The sequence below is a fragment of the Nematolebias whitei genome, chromosome 9 (genome assembly GCF_014905685.2).
Source record: "Nematolebias whitei isolate Nwh7 chromosome 9, NemWhi1, whole genome shotgun sequence".
In the NCBI taxonomy this organism is placed as follows: domain Eukaryota; kingdom Metazoa; phylum Chordata; class Actinopteri; order Cyprinodontiformes; family Rivulidae; genus Nematolebias; species Nematolebias whitei.
In genome coordinates this window covers 23,081,062-23,095,011 of record NC_056506.1, presented here as the reverse complement: position 1 = coordinate 23,095,011, position 13,950 = coordinate 23,081,062, and the positions used below count along the sequence as shown (strand labels likewise).

General features: G+C 39.4%; 1 protein-coding gene across 1 annotated transcript in view; it reads left to right on the top strand.

The window, feature by feature from the left end:
* Positions 1 to 13,950, top strand: part of ctnnd2b (catenin (cadherin-associated protein), delta 2b) — a 226,433-nt gene that overhangs the window by 205,609 nt on the left and 6,874 nt on the right. Inside the window, exons 18-24 of the mRNA XM_037682127.1 lie at positions 2,284 to 2,457; positions 3,882 to 4,032; positions 9,589 to 9,835; positions 11,276 to 11,360; positions 11,488 to 11,614; positions 12,839 to 12,967; positions 13,058 to 13,134. Of these exons, the coding sequence (XP_037538055.1) occupies positions 2,284 to 2,457; positions 3,882 to 4,032; positions 9,589 to 9,835; positions 11,276 to 11,360; positions 11,488 to 11,614; positions 12,839 to 12,967; positions 13,058 to 13,134 (990 nt within the window). The remainder of the gene's footprint in view (positions 1 to 2,283; positions 2,458 to 3,881; positions 4,033 to 9,588; positions 9,836 to 11,275; positions 11,361 to 11,487; positions 11,615 to 12,838; positions 12,968 to 13,057; positions 13,135 to 13,950) is intronic.

Below are 13,950 nucleotides of genomic sequence, written 5' to 3'. Positions count from 1 at the left end.
TATATATATATATATATATATATATATAATGATTATTATTATTATTATTTATTATATATACGCGCACTCACACACACACACATAGGAAAATATGAACGAGTATGACACCAGGCATGGATAGACAAGAAGTTGGAGCAGCAGCATTTTTCTTAAAATATCCATATAAATATTAAACATTACTTGCAGAAAAGCTTATTTCAAGTCACCTTGCATGTCAGAGGTTTAAGTAAGGACGCTGAACAATCTGCTTGCACTCAGATTATGAGCTGGGGATGATGCTCAGCTACATCCACACCAAATTTTAGCTAAATACCTGTGAAATTGACTGAGTTAAAACTATTTATATGTTGACTCCAAGAGTTAATCAGCTGTACATGTACATTCAATTATTATTTTTTTTTTTTTCAGTTTCAGTAAAATCTGGTCATTGTTTCATGAGATATTTACTAGCAGCATACAAGGTTGACTTATTTATGTCAAAGAAAGCTCTTGTCCAATAAGTTGGTGCTTGGAATATGTGATTGGAATCATTCTTTAGCCATACTCATACAAAATGTAAAACATACAAAAGTTTTGCTTGATGTCTGTAAACAGCTGTATTGTAGCCATCTTTGTGTTTGCTAAATGGCTGTTGGGTGAATGGCTATTAGAGCCATTTAGATCCAGATTGACTTTAAAAGTATCTTATCCAATGATTTTCAGTAAAACCCATCCAGTGGTTCATGAGATATTGCACTTACACATGTTTTTCATGTAAATTTATGATGAGCAAATGTGAACGCAGCCATAGATCAAAAGGTGGAGCTCAGCAGCAAGTTGTATTTTTTCTTTTCACTGTTCCCTTTTTCATGGGTCACCAAAGGGAGCAAACTTGCAAGGAGATTTGGCGATTGTTTTACACTGGATGCCCTTCCTTACACAACCACAGATACTTGCTCAAGGGCCCAGAGTGGAGTAAATGAGGGTGGCGGCAGATGTGGATGCTTCACCATTATTTTGTTGTAACAGTCAGGGGATTTGTACCGGCGACCTCTCAATCACAGGCTTTCCTTCTCTGATCTCTGCACTACCTCAGCAGCAGCAAGTTTAGTTTATTTTATTCAGGAGCTCCTCTGCAACACTACATATCCTCCTGGGCTGTGTGTTAGCACACACATTGGTTTATTGTGGTCATAGGAGGGTAAACATGTATGTGCATCAAGACAAATGGTGAACGGACTTTACTTATATAGCACCTTTCTATCTAATCAAGATACTCAAAGCTCGTTACAACACAATATGTGCCCTCGTTTACCTCCACACATGCATTTATACAACACTCTACTACATTTCTACAAAGATAATTGGACAAATCATTTTAAAGAGACTAATCAGACTTATCAGAGTTGAGCCGGCTGACAGACACTGTTCCATCTTTATAGGGACTATGGAACCTTCTGACAGTGTTCACAGACAATCTTACCGCCTTTGTCAGCCTCCTCCCTGCAAAAAAATAAAATGTCTTATGTCTATCTATGTTGATTTGTGCTGAGGTAGTTTTTTTGCTACCGTTCACTGTGCCCTGTGTCAAGGATACAGTGTGAGAGATCTTTTTCATGCCTTCTTTCCTCGTGTTTTTCTTCGCTTTTCTTATCTAAGCATTAAGGGCAGCGCTTCACAACAAAGCTGCAGCCTCCGTGCACTTCCATCTACCCTTGTTAGACGGCTGCACTGAAATATATTTCCGCTGTGCTTAACTGTGCAATGACAATAAAGTTGATTATGATTCTAATCAGTGATTTTAAGATCACATTCATACACCGATGGGACACACATCAGAGACAGTAAGGGGTTCAGTGTCTTGCCCAGGAACATTTCAATATATTCCAATATATAGAAGAACAGATGCTGAGATATATTCATCAATTAAAACGGATTCTTCATTTTTCTGGACTGTATATAAACGTGCATTGAATTTAACAGAAATGTAACGTGAGACGTTATTTATCTTTGACCCATCAAAATGAAAATCAAAATGGTAGAATCAAACCCCCAACCCTCCCATTGGAGGACAACTGCTCTAACCACTCAGCCACAGCTAACCCAAGGATACTTTGCCAATAGAGAAAAAAAAAGTCAGAGGTCCATTCCAGAGAGATAAAATTTTACTTTATTTCCAGAATGCTCATAAGCAGTAACTTATCCTCGTCTCCTGTCTCCATTTGTCCCCGCCGGCTCTCAAGCATCACCTCATGCACAATTCAGAACACTCCTCCATTCAGAATTCTGTCTTCTCTTCTGCAGTGGGACGGCATCGGCCCATTTCCAGACTTGGCCGAGCCCCCAAAAGGTATCCAGATGTTATGGCACCCCACCATTGTCAAGCCCTACCTCACGCTGCTGTCTGAGTGCTCCAATCCAGACACCCTGGAGGGAGCAGCTGGGGCTCTGCAGAACCTGGCTGCTGGCAGCTGGAAGGTAAGAGCTCAACACTGACAAGGGTTTTTGTTATGCTACAAGAGCATCTGCAACAGGAGCTTGAAGTTCTAGTATTTGCCAAAAAGTGATTGCAGAGAAATAAATGGAGTCGGGGCAACAACAAAATCGCCTTATGAAGTTAACTTTTTGTGGGGAACAATACCAAAGATCTTGATTGTAAGGTTAGTATGCACTTCTGTAAATTCAGTTCTTTGTTACAGCAGCTGGAATGTTTAAGTATAATGATTGTAGAGGATTGGAGAATTCAAAGATAATAGAGACGTTCAATCTGTGTGTCTTGCTCAGCACTTTCTCTAATAATTACAAAATGAATGGAGATCAAATGTAAAATAGTAGATAAACTATTTGAACTAAAAGAAGAAATGCATATTTTCCACTGACTAACATGAGTTTTGGACTGAGGTCATCCTATAACAAGAAATTACGGCTTTATAGTTGTTTTGGTCAAACCTTGAAAATGTAATAATGTGAGATGTCATGCTCAGAGCATGTGGGGTGCATGACTCTCATCTACTACCACATCAAATATTAGCTCATTATCTGTTGAATTACCCGTGTTATAACTAATTATATGCTGCTTAATGTCAATTAGTTGTGGAGGCCATCTTGAACTGTATTTTTTCATTCAACCTTGATTTATACGGGTTAGTCCCATTGAGCCACGGGGACTCATTTACAAGAGAGACCTGGTTTTAACAAAGAACGATGCTAACGGTAGACAATCATCAAAGGAAGCATACAAATTGAAAAGAACAAGTGAAAGAAATGGTATTTAAAAAATGAAACAAACAAAAAAAAAAGATGGGTTGCAAGGCTATGAAGGATACTAATAACAGGAACATGTCTGCATTGGTGTTTGCCATGAACTTAGCAGATGTTTGAAGCCACTTAGAGAGGTCAAGGTTGAGAGCTTCAAATCTTTTTGCAAGATATTCCAGGAAACAGGAGCGGAGTAGGAGAAAGCCCTTTTGCCTAGTTCGGTCCTCACTGAGGGAACACTGCAGGTAATAATATTGAGTCCAGAAAGTAATCCGTAGTAGATGTACATCCAATAAATACTTTCTGCAAGTTTCGATCCAGTGGTTCATGAGATATTTTGCTAACAGACAAACAGGATTGGCTTTACAAGTTAGTACTAACATTTTCTGTGAAGATCTTGTGCAATGAGTAGCACTTCCAGTCCGTTGATTGTGGCGGCCATCGTCAATCATTTGTAGATATGCATCTAATTATTTCCTGTAAGTTTCTGTCATTTGTCCAGTAGTTCATGAGATATTTGCTAACAGACAAACACAGACACGGGCAAGAACATTATGATCCACTTTCACCTTTTGGCAACGGGCATTAAAAATCTCTGATGTTGTCTCTACCCATCTCCGCTTGTGTTCCTCTGTCCTGTCCAGTGGTCCATCTACATCCGAGCTGCAGTGCGCAAAGAGAAAGGTCTGCCCATCCTGGTGGAGTTACTGAGGATAGACAACGACCGGGTCGTCTGTGCCGTGGCCACCGCCCTGAGGAACATGGCGCTGGATATAAGAAACAAGGAGCTCATTGGTGAGCGGTTCAGTCACTGCTAATTCAACACTTGTATTGTTCATAAAATAAAGTTAACAAACTTATTTGTGCAAAAAATGAATAAAATACCTGCTAGCAGGAAAAAAATTGTTTCTGTATATGAGACGGAGAAAAATATTTCTAGCTTTTGCAGGCTTGAAAAATAGAGTTTGGTTGAATCACATTACATCAACAGTTTTTTGTTTGTTTTTCAAGTGGAACATTTAGCTTAATCCTGCTCTAATTGAAAATCATTGCAATGAGGAGAATGCTCAGCTGTAAACTTTAGAAGAGCTGCTTAAATAGAATTTGTGACGAGGATCTTTGTTTGCGATCACTCCACAAATTTAGTTGAAACGACAAAAAGAAATGTATTTGGAGTATTTATCTTTGCATTTATGCAAATAGTTTCAGTCTGACAGTAGTGTGGCTCTGACTGATCGCTTCATGCTAGATTTTTTTTGGGGTCTTTGGAGACTGAATGATGTCTGTAATAAACTCCACTTTTCTGCTGGTCTCCATGGCAACAGCACCGTGCCTCTTCTATTTACTGTTTGGTGCTTTTGGCTTTGAGCTAAACTGTGTGATGTCTTAGTTTGTGGAAGCAGCAATCCGTGTCGTTCGTGAAAGGAGGCTGTAATGTCAAAGTTTTTTTTTATTATTATTATTGTTCTGGCTCAGCGCATGCAGGTATGTTTTGAGAGAACATAATGTCCTGCCCTTAGCTTTGTGGTGGTCACAAAATGAAATGGGTTTAGCAGCACAGCAGCACATTGTCCGCAGAGCTCTCAGCAGCAAATATTAATACAGATGTCCTCGGCAGGTCTGCTGTAAGCCAGCTGTTGCTTTACTGCTCCACTGTAACACACGATTAAGAGCTTCACTTTTACTGGGTGTAATTACATGGATATTGAAAACAGAGGCAGCTGTAAGGTTTATTCAACAAGGAAGTACTTGTTCTGTTGAAGTAAGCTGTCAGCGAGTCATGATGGGAACCACTGCCGTTCACCACCCCAGGGTGACGACCCAGTCAGAACGAAGGGCACAGAGGACAAGATTTCCTGACAGAATTACACAAGTGTCATGGGAAATGTAGTCAGTCTGTCTCAGATCATCATGAGGCCACGTCTCTATCTGCGTCTGACAGCTATGCCTCTATGGATTTCCTTCTTCTTCAAAATAAACTTTTTTTATTGTGTCCTTATTAATATACTGTAATTTTGCACTGCCTTTACCTTGATGGATTTGGGTTTGTTTGCATTTTTTGCTTTGTGAGATTTAAGAAAAAAGATAATTTAAGTGTTTGTTTTAATGTGTTTGATAGACTTTAAATTGTTCATTAGAGATGGACAGAGACAGTTTTACTATGGCGGATGCATCAGTGCCTATAAAAAGTATTCTCCCCCTTGGATGTTTTATGCTTTTTTGCTGTCATTAAGTATTCATGGTCAGTATAAACTGACCTTCTTAAAAAAATAATAATAAAAAGCTTTTATGGCAAAGTGAAAGTCTAATTACTTCTAAGTAATCCCTATTAAATATCCAATGCAAAAATAAGTGATTGCATAAATGTCCACCCCCTCTTTAATGTAACTGTTCTAAATTAACCAAGATAAAAGGTTATTGAAAAGTACAACATGGGATGGATTCAAAAAGATTTGCAAGGCCCTAAATACGTATCTCCTGGAGTTCTGGTAAATTCACAATCAATACAGAAAAGGAATATGGGACATGTGGAAAGCTACTGAGTCGGCTGTCTTCAAAAACTCAAGGAGATCGCTAGAGACCAAAATGACACCTGTGACCACTCAGAGTTTCATGGTCAGGAGCCCTCAATTTTGGAACAATGAAGATTGGCCCCACAATAAATCATTTGAGGGAACTATACTTTAAAGCAATATAAAGGAAAGGAGCATATCTACTATTTATGTAGGCAAAATGATCCAATTATGCCTCTTAGAGATTGTCCCGGCCTCATCAGCCTGACAGTGGCTTGGTTCATTAAGCCTTGACAAGTCAGAAGTTGGAGGGGGGAGGGGGGGTCTTGCATAAATATTTGTTTTATTGGGGCCTCATTGCATTGGTATATGTTCTCATATATGTACAGGACATGTATGATGACAGCAGGACAGTGGTGAGATGTGCTGCAGGAGTGACAGATAGCTTCAAGGTTGAGGTGGGAGTGCATCAAGGATCAGCTCCGAGTCCTTTCTTGTTTGCTCTGGTGATGGATAGACTAGGCATTTGGCACAAATCCTTGAGGACTGTGATGTTTGCAGATGATGTGATCTGTGGTGTGTACAGAGAACAGGTGGACGAGAAAAAACAGGAGAAAACCAGAGAAAGAACTTGAAGTGGCAGAGCTGAAGATGTTGAGGTTCTCCTTGGAAGTGACAAGGATAGATAAGATTAGGAATGAGATCATCAGAGGTACAGCACAGATTGAACAACTGGGAGATAAAGTTAGAGACCAGACTGAGATGGTTTGGACATGTCCAGAGGATGGACAGTGGTTATATTGGTAGAAGGATGTTAGAAATGCAGCTGCCAGGAAAAAGACAAAGAGGAGATATATGGATGCAGTTAGAGAGGACATGGAGTTAGTTGGAGTGAGGACAGAGGACAAATTGTGATGAGAAGGATGACTCACTGTGGTGGTCCCTGAAAATGTAACAGTTTAAAGAAGTAGAAAGAATATTTAGGTATTGGTAGAATAAGTTGTTGAGATACTAGTTCGTTGTTTAGACCTTATATTTCCTCCCCAACAAGTCTTTAGTACAAAAGTTTGCCAGGAAGCTGGGGATGAGATTAGCTGTAAGTCCACATGCATTAAGTGGCTTGGACCCCTGTAATAACTGCTCGCAGTTCTAGTTTCGATTCCATCCATCCTTTATCTTTTACCCGCTTCTTCCATTTTGGATCATGGGGGTCGCCGGTGCCCATGTCCAGCAATCACTGGGCGAGGGGCGGGATTCACCCTGGACAGGTCGCAAGTCCATCACAGAGACACATAGAGACAAACAAGACAAACAACCATTCACTCTCTCACTCACACCTAGGAACAATTTAGAGTTACCAGTCAGCCTAACATGCATGTTTTTGGTCTGTGGGAGGAAACCGGAGTACTCGGAGAAAACCCACGCATGCACAGAGAGAACATGCAAACTCCACCCAGAAAGGCCCATGGACCAGGATTTGAACCGGGGACCTGCTCGCTGAGAGGCAGCAGCTCTACCAGTTGCACCACCATGCTGCCCCTAGTTTCGATTGATTCAGTAAATTTGTTTTTTAGACGAATGTCTTCTGCTTGTTAACCTGTATTTATTTAACATTTATTTAGAGCCTTAAATTCTTGTAAAGATGCTTTAGATCAGTGAAAATTATTCAATGACCACAAGAAAGTATTAGAGTCATATTAAATCCGTCTTCAACATAGTTCTAAACAGTCTTTGGACTGAGGAGGACTACATCCATAACTGAGTTGTATTGAAAATCTCTCATCGGTATAATATACTGTATAATAATATAAAACTTTATTGCCATTTATATATGAACAAAATGTCATTTAATTTCTCCACAGCAGTGTAGGAGTACATAACTTACATTAATTTTATAAACTTTGGTGTTTGTTCACCCTGCAAAGTGAGTACATAAAAAAATCTTTAATGAGACCGTGGCAGAGATTTTTTTAAGTTTCAGTGGCAACATTGGAACTCTGCAAATGTAGACGTGAATAATTTGAATGAGGAAAAAAGAGAAGCCTGTTGAACCTCAATGAATTCTGAATTTTTATTAGTCCAGGTGTGCTTTTATGCAGCCTCCATTTTTGCTATTGCTGAATTTATTCTGTCACTTTAAGGCTTGATTCTTACTGGCTCGATGTAGACATCGGTCACAACACTCAGACTGGACAGACGATTTCTGACACTGCTTAAAGTTTGTTAAACATTGTCTTTGGTCACAAGAGAGCTGAATTAGCTGTTGGTGAGCCTGTCACACTGAAAACCACCGAGTCAATCTCACAGATGAAGATTTTTATTACATTCATCTCACAATGACAGATTCTATCTAGGACTGCTAAAAAAAAAAAAGCACATTGTGAACGTTTATTTGAATTATGTGCATTCACCAACAGTTTAAAGAACTTAGATGCGTACAAAGCATACATATAAGCGCATTCTTGGTTAAAAATAAATTAAATTGTGGACTAAAGTGAGCTGGGTGTAGCAGCTGCTGCAGCTTTGTTTTTTACTACTTGGAAATAAAGTACAAAAAAATAATAAAGTATGCACAAGTCCAGGCCTTCATGGTGACAGCTGGTTGCCTTGCAGCAACAAAGGTCTGAGTTTGACTCTAGGCCAGGAGGTAGATTCCTCTGGGTACTCGGGCATTAGTATACAGTCCAAAAACATAAACTTGGAGTTAACTCTAAACTCTAAATTGTCATTAGATGAGAGTGGGAGCATGAATCACTGTCAGTCTGTTCAGGGTGCACCCTGCCTCTTATTCAATGACTGCTTGAGATAAGCACCAGATACTCCTAAACCCTGAACAGCATACATGGGTTAAAAAGAGTAAATGTATGGATGTGCAGCCATTGCCAGTTATTTTAAAAGTGTCAAGCATCAGCCAGTTACATCAGTCAGTGTTTTTAATACTGATGTGTATTAAATCTCTTATCTAAAATGTTCACATTTGTGGCTATATTTTATCTACTCTTATTGTTTTGTAAACCCCTTAAAGCTATTACTGCCTCTGTATCACTGTTGAAAAATAAATTACAAATATTAAAATGTTACCCAGAGGTGTAACATAAAGTACCCAGTAGATCTCTGCTGAGATGAGGCCAACTTTTTTCTAATCTATAACAATAAATACATTTAAAAAAAACTAATTTAACTTTTATTTGTAAATCTTTTCTGCAATGTCTCTAGAAGCCCAAAGATCCAGTTCAGTTATGTTTTCAAATCTTTGTAAATGTATCCATCTTTAAAAGTAAATTGTAATTGTTATGCTGTTTTTTTCTGTGCTCATTTTTAACAGAATAAAAGTCCTAAAATTGCAACTACTTCTTGTCTCTGCAGACATTCAAACTCTGTGAATCACTGGCAAAACTTACAACTTTGAACCTGTTGGCTTGTTATCAGTGAATATGATATTTTTGTGTTTTAAATGAGTTGGAAATGACACAGCATTGCATTCTGATTTTAAAATTACACAAATGTTAGTTTTTAAAATTCTAAGCTAAATTTGAAGGCAAAGTCAGTAAATTACAATGAAACAAGTTTTAATTTCAACAAATTTCAAGTTTTAAAAAATAGCGTGCACATATTTAAGGGTTTTAGCCTCAGCTTATAATAAATTGTGATAAACTTCAAAGTTCACCTTCACACAAGCACAATGTGCAGTTCAGTTTTTGAAACAAAGACTTTAAAGGAGAATATTCTACTTACAAAACTTTTTTCCAATTAGCGACAAGCACACATCGCCCCTTCTTTTTCCATTTTAACCTCCGTTTCTTCGCCTCACCTTCTCATCTTACCTCCATCATGACAGGTAAATACGCCATGAGGGACCTGGTGCACCGTTTACCCGGAGGCAGCAACAACAACAACACCAGCAGCAGTGGAGGGGGCACCAACAGCAACAGCCTGGTGGGGAAGACCATGTCGGATGACACCATCACGGCGATCTGCTGCGCATTACATGAGGTCATCACAAAGAACATGGAGAACACCAAGGCCCTGAGGGACGCCGGTGGCATCGAGAAGCTCATCGGCGTTGCCCGCAGCAAGGGAGACAAGTAAGCAGAATGTGAAGGTGTACTCGGAGTAAACAATAAAAATCAGGTGTTACTGTTGAGTCAGATACACCTTGGAATAAAGTCACAGGCAGTTTTCTAAACAAGCATCAACACTGATGTTTCATGGTTTGGCAAATATGATCAGAACTGATCCACTGAATGTTTAATTAATGGATCCACAAAAATGCAAGCTTGAATGTTGGTTGAATGGAGACATACTTCTGATTAGGTTGTACGCTCAATCATCCAGGTAGATAACAAAAAATATGTCATCTGCACCAGTTTATTTAAGTGAGAAATGTTTTATCCCCCATCCAGAGGACTTCCTCAGTCTACAGCCTGCCAACCTGAATATATATCAGTATCATAGTGATTGTCACATTTTGATCCATTACTGAACAGCCAGATCTAGTGCACAGTGATGCAACGAGTCTCGTTTTACTCCAAATCTAAAAGTCGAAAAGGAGACACTAAACAGCTAAAAAGATTTAAATAAAAGACAAATGTCATTTGAGAAATGTTAAACGACCAAAATGAGACAAAGTTTCAAATTTGACACAAAATAATGTTTGAGAATGTGAAGGAGCACCCCTGCTGCTCTTTCACACTTTACTCACACAAATATACAAAACCACACACAATATGAGGATTGTATACATACACATATATATATATCAATCAACCTTTATTTATACAGGTATATATATATATATATATATATATATATATATATATACATAGTATATAGTATATAGACAGAGCCACGTCAGACTCAAATCCTTTTTGTATCAAGCTTGATAGAAATACGAGTGTTTTACCACAGTGTGTTTGGGTTTTGTCATGGATTGTTTTGAAGGAGTTTCATTCACATTCAAAAATGTTTATTTGAACAAAAAAAAAACAGTGACAGAGAACTTGATAAAATAGTTCAATGGTGTGAACATTTCATGAAAGATGTGCTCAAAGATTTCAAGTTATTTCACAGAGACTCACAATGGCAACAACAAAAGCATTCTGCCTGTTTGGTACCTCTGGCTTAATACGCCATCCCAGAATCCCAAAGATTAACATTTACTGAAATGTCTTGGAGAAATAATGTTTAATTTCCCAGATGGTGATAAGGCCACATGAGCCAATTAAACTCACATCCATTAGTCAGTCAGATCAAAACCTGGAAGAAGCAGAGTCAAATATTGGCCAATTAATCAATCAGGGAAACAATTTAGCATTTTGGCCTCAGTTCAATTTGCGTCCCTCTACGGAGACGATTATTGTTTTTGAGTGCTGCTGCTTTCGTTTGAAGGTGCCACAAGCTGATGGAGTGGTTTTGTATTTTGATCGTTTTGTGGCAACACCCTGCAAAACACAAACAAACAAGCAAACCAATAAAACGGTCAGTAAAGCTTTACTTCCTGTCTTTGTCTTCTGCTGAATTCCCAGACATAGTCCTAAAGTGGTGAAAGCAGCATCTCAAGTCCTGAACAGCATGTGGCAGTACAGGGACCTGCGCAGCCTTTACAAAAAGGTACAGCTCCACCACCGGGAGCACAACACTGAACAAATCTGTCATCAGACAGTTTGGTCATGTCCACGATGATAAGAGTTCCAACATGAGGGTGTAACTCGAGCGTCGTCTCCTCATCTTCTCTCAGGACGGTTACTCTCAGTACCATTTCGTTGGCTCCTCCTCCACGATAGAGCGAGACAGGCAGCGACCTTATTCTTCCTCTCGCACTCCCTCCATTTCTCCGGTACGGACCTCCCCCAACAATCGATCAGGTGAGTCCGCCCTCCTGTCATCCCATCAACCCCCCCATCCTTCTTTTCACTGTAGAGTCCAGTCGAACGAGCGCCACTCCTTTAGAGCTCGAGGCTGCTTTAACCTTCACAGTACAGCGACGGCTGACGTATTGCTCCTCTGTCAGGTGAAATCCTTGCTCCGTACTCATGAAATAAAGTTCAAAGTTAGGCTTTGAATAGTACGAGTTTTAAATGACTTAATGCGTCTGAGCTAATAACCAATTCAAATCAATTTGAAGTGATTTCAGACGAGCTTTTATTGTCACCCCGACATTTAAGATCAATAGTTATGCCTTCATTCCTGAGCCTGTCTGCTAACAAAGCAGCAAGATGAAACATGCAGTGATGTACAATCTAATTTTAATTCTTTTTTTTATTTACTTTGGTTCTGCGTTTACAAGCTGGCACAGATGGTGCATCAAACTCATCTAGATGAGCGTTGTGTTGTGTGATGCAGCCTCTGAAATGAGTGCATTTAACAGCAGCTTCTAGCAGACAACAATTAGCTGATACGACCGTAGACTGGTGGAATTACTGCAGGACGTTACTGAGCATATGGATCCATGTTCACTGTGTAATAACACACAGAAGAGCCACAAAGAGACAGACGTATCCACACCGACATGCTGCTTTATATGAAACCTGTTGAGGAACGTGTTCGAGGCAGATTTCCTCGCTGCCAGACCTCACTCTTCTAACAGATACAACTTCCTCTGAACACGTTTGTTACAAGAGTTCAGAATGACGTGAAGACTGGTTGCTCTTTATGTCTGATAAATAGAGGTAAAGAGATATCTCTCTCCCCCCCTCTCTCTCTCTTTATCTATCTATCTATATTTCTCTTTCTCTCTCTTTCTCTTTGTCTTTGTCTTTTGTTCTCTTTCATTTTCTTTCTCCCTCTTTCTTTCTCTATATATTTCTTTTTCTTTCTTTTGTTCTCTCTCTCTCCCCTTCTCTTTCTTTCTCTTTCATTCTTTCTGTCTCTCTCTTTCTCTTTCCCTCTTTCGATCTCTCTCTCTTTCTCTTTTGTTATTTTTCTCCTCTCTTTCTCTTTTTCTATCTTTCTTTCTTTCGTTCTCTCTCTCACTTTCTCTCTTTTGTCTTTGTCTCTTTCTCTCTCTCATTCTTTCTGTCTTTCACTTTCTGCCTCTCTCCCTCCCTCTCTCTCTCTCTGTGCATGTGCGTGCATGTGTGCATGTGTAGCAAGTGCTCCTGCCTCCCCCAGAGAGATGATGGCATTGAAGGAGAGAAAGGCAGACTATGAATCAACTGCCAATGCCAGTTTCCATGGCAACAAGGGCGAGCACACATCCCGGAAGGACGCCATGGCGGGTAAGTTTTCCATCCTGGGTGTCTGTCACAGAGGCGACTGTGTTCAGACTGAAGCTCCAGTTCACAGATTCATCCTTCCTGTCTCTGCAGGTCAGATCACTGGTGGGTCTTCAACGCTGCACCGAGGAGCGTACGTGTCTCCCACCGAAGATCTCAAATATAACCAGGTACAATAACTGCTTTTAATCCCAAATCATGGATTAAAACTCTACGTGAGTGACCGTACCAACTTTCATCTTCAGGCGATCTTCTCCCTACATAGTAATTTAGATAAATTTCCAATTTGCTGACAAAAACCTGAATACAGTAAATATTACAAGATATGACGTATGTTGATTTCAAGAGTATGCTTACTGGTTTATAGCAGGTCAATGCGGCTAATCAAATGCAGTTAATGACTTGATGTTCAGCAGGTGGGCACACATGTGCAAAAAGAGAAAGATGTCCTGCTTGTTGCTCTGAAAGGAGAACAAACATCAGCAGTGATCCTAGAAAAACCACTGTTGCTGCTCATCAGTGGGGGACGATCAATTTGACCATTATACAGGAAGAACACATACAGAAGTGAATAACGTTCAAAGTTCTTTATTGTCATTCACATCACATGTGGTACAGGAGGTGGAACGAAATTGTGTATTCATTATATTTTCACAAGCACAAATATGGGCATCTTAAGGTTTGTCACATGGAATATTAATGGAGCCGGTAGCCAACATAAAAAAAATAGAATCTTTAGCCAGATTAAAAGATTAAAGGCAGATGTTGTATTACTCCAAGAGATTCATAAATTACTGTCAACTGTGGATGAGCTAAAATCTCCTGAGTTTCCTCATGTATTCTCAGCCTGCTATAACTCAAGACAGAGAGGAGTAGCAATATTAATACATAAAAATGTGAACTTCACAATATTAGACACAGTTATAGACCCGCAAGGTAGATATATAATATTAAAATTATCCATACTCAGTCAAAAATATTGTATT